The 5,000-nt window shown below is 38.0% G+C and overlaps 1 protein-coding gene across 1 annotated transcript in view; it reads right to left on the reverse strand.

Annotated features, from left to right (window-relative positions):
• The window catches only part of LOC125046890 (tachykinin-like peptides receptor 99D), a 211,997-nt gene that overhangs the window by 1,147 nt on the left and 205,850 nt on the right, over window positions 1-5,000 (reverse strand). The window contains exon 7 of the mRNA XM_047644890.1: window positions 1-491. This exon is cut by the window's left edge and continues 1,147 nt beyond it. Coding sequence (XP_047500846.1) covers window positions 235-491 — 257 coding nt within the window. The 3' untranslated portion in view covers window positions 1-234. The remainder of the gene's footprint in view (window positions 492-5,000) is intronic.

Consider the following 5,000-nt stretch of genomic DNA (forward strand, 5'->3'; position numbering starts at 1 on the left):
GCCCGGCACGTTCTCAGGAAATAGGGGATTCAAGGAACCTTTACGTGGTACACATTTACATTGGAATGCAAGTGTAGATCCCAAAAATGTGGTAAATACATGCGATCAAGGTTCTTCGTAGCGAGGGGCAAGAGATACTTTTTGTGTTGATGATAGAGGGAGTTCGTGTTGCAGGCTAGCGAGAGTACGTTCGCTCTCCGTGTGGTAGTCAAAGCAGATGATACCAGGATAAACTCACACATACTGGTATGCGACTGAAGGAAACTTGGCGTTCTTCTTCGCTGAGGTCGTGGTATAGCTACTGCCCGACATGGGAGAGCCTCCCGACCCCCCCAGGGTGCCAGTGCCCCCGTAGTTCCTTGCGTTGGCCCCGTTTGTGGCCCTCCGCAGGTTGGCACCGTTGCACAGCCTCAGGGGGCCGTGGGAAGAACGCCCGCAGTTGCCTCCACCGCCCTCAGACACATACGTCCTCATGGAGATGTGCACCGAACCTGGGGAGAAAGAAAGGTTGCGAGGGTAACTTCCCTGAGGTCAAAGGCCATAGATCACACTTTTTTAATAGAAGTTAGGGTTAGTACTAAACCAGGTCAAAAGTGTGGCTCTAGCTTATGAGAAGGTGAACTATTTTAGCGAAGCGTTTGAGGTGGGAAGCTATAGCGCACGTGCTAAAACCATGCTTAAAACATTGGGATGAATCCGAAAGTCAAATATCTGTGCAAATTATGGATTTTATCACAGTGAGTATACATATCTGTACACATAAAATTGCGCCTAACCAGAGCCCCCAGCCTCCCATAAACTATCCCAATGATGAATCAAAATTGTGTTGCAAACGAAGTTGTTGCACGCAAAAGAAAGAAAACAAATCATACTGTTAACAATTTTCAGTGGAGGGAATGGATGCTTCATTTGATTTCGTTATCGTTTCCTTATCAATATTGTTAAAACCCTCATTATAATCACCAGTGCTAATATCATTTTCTCATTGGTAATAATATTAATATTATTGATTTTTTACTTTGTATTAGTATAAGTTTTAGCATTTCCATTGGTATTATTTGAATATCACTACCATTACTACTTTCTTTACTAGTATGATTATTTCTGTAATTATTGTTGCATTTCTAAAGCCACACTCACTAATACCGTCACTACCGTCATCACTAAGAATTTTTATCATGATTAAAAGAACAAGCAGCTTTGAAGAGAGGCAGGAAATGGCAAAAGAGCAACGACAACAACAACAGAGAGAAGGAGCCGCATTCCTTGTCCTTTATGTTGCAATCGACGCGGGAATTGCAACGAGGGGCAAATAGGGAGAAAGTCTTGACAGGGATGAGGAAGGAGGGAAAGGTGGAGGGGAAGGAAAGGGGAGAGAGATGGTTGGGGAGAGGTAGAAGGGAAGGAAGGAGGGAGGGGAATGAAGCGGGAGGGTTGAATGGGATGATGGGAGGGAAAGAGAAGGTAGGTGTTGGGGAAGGCGAAGTGAGAATAGAGGGAGAGAGGAGGAGGGGGGGAGAGTAAAAAAAGAAAAAGAGAGACAGGAAAAGGGGTGGGGGCAAATGAGAGAGAGAGAGAGAGAGAGAGAGAGAGAGAGAGAGAGAGACAGAGAGAGAGAGAGAGAGAGAGAGAGAGAGAGAGAGAGAGTGAAAAAGGGTGTGTGACTATGAATACGGGTAGGAGAGAGAGGGGTGGTGACATTAACACGAAGAAAAATCAGCAAGATGCATTAGCGCATTACGCCGGAACGCACACTGGTGAAATTGGTCGCCGCCGGTTGAGGTTGGCAGGCTTAGAGTGGGTAGCAGGCTTTGAGTCGGTGGGAACATAGAGATGGTGTTAACTTAGCGGTTGGTTGGTTGCAGTGCGCAGGGAACAAAGATAAAAGGCTACCAGACGTGTAATTCTTATGGGCATTTTTTGCACGGGGTACATGATATAGGAATTAAGGTGATGACATTTAAAGGTAACATATAACATAGGACTGTCAGTAAAGTCTTTCGCAAGAGTAGCATAAGAACTGAGGTTTTAGGATGTGTCATATGCATATGGTATCAGGAAGAAGTAACGGCAGAAAGCATGAATTTCTTTAGGTGATGTCAGTAACAGGTGTCCGCATGAAGAGGTTTCGGAAGTCAGTTAGATAGCAGAGAAATTGAATTTGAGTGTAGTTCTAAATGAATGAGAAATTGGGCTTTCCGCTAGATATCAGGGAGGTATAATGACAGGATAATCAGTTATTAAGTTTATACTTGAAGTCCATTGACGTTACTAGAAAAAATGGTTTTAAAGAATAGCATCATATAAGATTTACTTGTGAGAACCAGAAGACAAACCTTCTCAGCAACTGACGTAAATCCAATTACCATATTTAATTTTTAAAACTCTTTACAAGTAGCCCAGGTAGAACACTAAATTCAAAAGCTAATCAAAGCTTCAATCTAACCGTATCTAAAAATGTAAAGAGCGATGTTCAAAGAATAGAGAGAGAGGAAAATCTGGAGGGAAAGAGTAACAGACGCAATGTTAAGCCGAGTCTTTAAAAAGCGGTTTCGGGAGATGTTCAATATTTGCGACGAAAGTGAGTTTCAAGCGGCGTCGGCAGTCGAGAAGGCGAGGTGAAGGAAACGGAAAAGAGAGAAAGGGGAAAAGGAGAGAGAGAGAAAGATGAGAGAGAGAAAAGAGAGTGAAAAAAGGCAAAGAAATAAAAAATATAATACAATAACGATGGTGATAATAATGATAATTATGATATTGCTAATAATTATGATGATGAAAAATAATAATTATAATAATGATGCTAATAAAAAATAATAATAACAACAATAACAATAATGATGAAGATGGTAATAATAGTAATGAGAATAATAATACTAATGATACTACTACTACTAATAATAATTATAATAATGATAATGATAATGATAATAATAATATTGATAATAATAATAATAATATTGATAATAATAATAATAATAACGATGATGATGATGATAACAATAATATGATAAGCGAGTAGAAAGAGGTAGAGAGAAAGCAAGAAAAATTATGGAGGAAATTTAAAGGAAAACTACCATATAGAGCAAGAAGAAAAGGGAAGAAGAACAAACAAACAAAAAATTTAAATAACGGAAGATGAAGACAGAAATAGGAGAAGGAACAGAAAGGAAAATGAGAATTAATAGCTTGGTGGGAGATGGCGAGAAAGCAGAAGATCCACCAAACAAAAAGAGTAAATACAGAGAACAAATAAAGAAATGCAAAAGATGTCGGAAAAGGAAGATGTACAGGGAAACGAAGGAAGAGGTAGAATAGTGGAAAGAATTGTGGAAGATAGAGGAAGATGAGGAGTAGGAGGGTGAGGAAAAAGAGATTGCGGAGAGAAAAGAGAAAGAAGGGGATAAGGAAGGGGAGGATGAGGAAAATGAGGGAGAGAAGAAAGAAAAGAGGCGTTAGCGAAAGAGGAAGAAGAAGGAAAAGATGGAGAAAAGGTGAAAGGAAAGAAAAAAAAAGAAAAAAAAAAGACATAGAATAAACAAGGAAATACAGTAGGAGGGAAAAGAGATAGAGGTAGGGGAGAATGAAGAGAGAGAGGAAAATGGGGAGGAGGAAGAAGGAGAGGAAGAGAAAGAGAGAAAGAAGGAAAATACGGAAAAGAAGAGCGAGGATGATAATGACAGAGAGGAAGTGAAGGAGGAAGAGGAGGAGAATGAGGAAGAGGCAACAATGGAGGATCAAACTCACTGGATACCAGGGGAGTGGGAGGAGGTACGTGCCGTTTGGGAGTGCGATCTCGTGCCTGAACAGGAACATAACTCGGGTTAAGTCGGGTCGCACGAATGCTGTACGGCCGCTCATATAAATATCTGTGCATATGGTTGCATGTGTGTTTAGGAAGATGCAATTATACAATCATTCACAGATGTATACATCCAATATTGGATTGTGGATATGTACATATATATATATATATATATATATATATATATATATATATATATATATATATATACATACATACATACATATACATATATGTATATATATGTATATATATGCATATAAATAAATATATATATGCATGTATACATATATATATAAATACATATATGTATATATGTATGTATATATATATATATATATATATATATATATATATATATATATACATATATATATATATATATATATATATATATATATATATATATATATATATATATATCTGTGTGTGTTTATGTGTGTGTGTCTAAGTGAACATCTATAGAAAATGAGTTGACGAAACCTTTATAACGAGTATGAATACACACATGGCATTCGATTACATTCACATGCTGGTAATACATTCATACATAATTCAAATACACAAATGTGATAGTGGGAGACTGGATAATATTCCGTGGTATTTTTTTCTACTACGTGTGTCGTGTTTTTCATGCTACCATTGGATGGCATATTTGGCAATGAAAGAGTCTATTTCAAAAGATTGTTAACACCAAAAGTCTGTTTCAAAAGATTGTTTTACTTATCATCATCATTTATATCATTGCTGTTGTTATCGTTATCATCACTGTAGAAACGGCATTAGCTATGTACATCATCAAACGTCACTTATATATTTTATCACTGTAAGAACGTGATCACAATCATAACGCAAGCAAAAATGCTGCTAAGGCTATATCTTCCTTCCGCATCTAGGGGCAATTAATTGTTAATCGCAAAGGGGGCATACGCCTTGTTAGCATTAAAAATCAAGCAAATTAATTTCTACGGAGAGCTACATCTGTGTGAGGTAGTTGAAATCATGGTTATGATCCGTAGACTTTCTACCCAGTAAATAGGACTCCCTTTTAGCAACGGAAAGTTATGTGAAATCGAAGTTGCGGGCCGTAGACTTTTGATCATGTTGTACATAAATGTTTTTTTAGATGTTTTTCATACTTTGTAATAGCATTCGATTGTTTTATTGCCGTACCTTGGGAGAAGTGAGGAGGATCCAA

This window comes from Penaeus chinensis, chromosome 39 (assembly GCF_019202785.1).
Source record: "Penaeus chinensis breed Huanghai No. 1 chromosome 39, ASM1920278v2, whole genome shotgun sequence".
NCBI classification, from domain to species: Eukaryota; Metazoa; Arthropoda; class Malacostraca; order Decapoda; family Penaeidae; genus Penaeus; species Penaeus chinensis.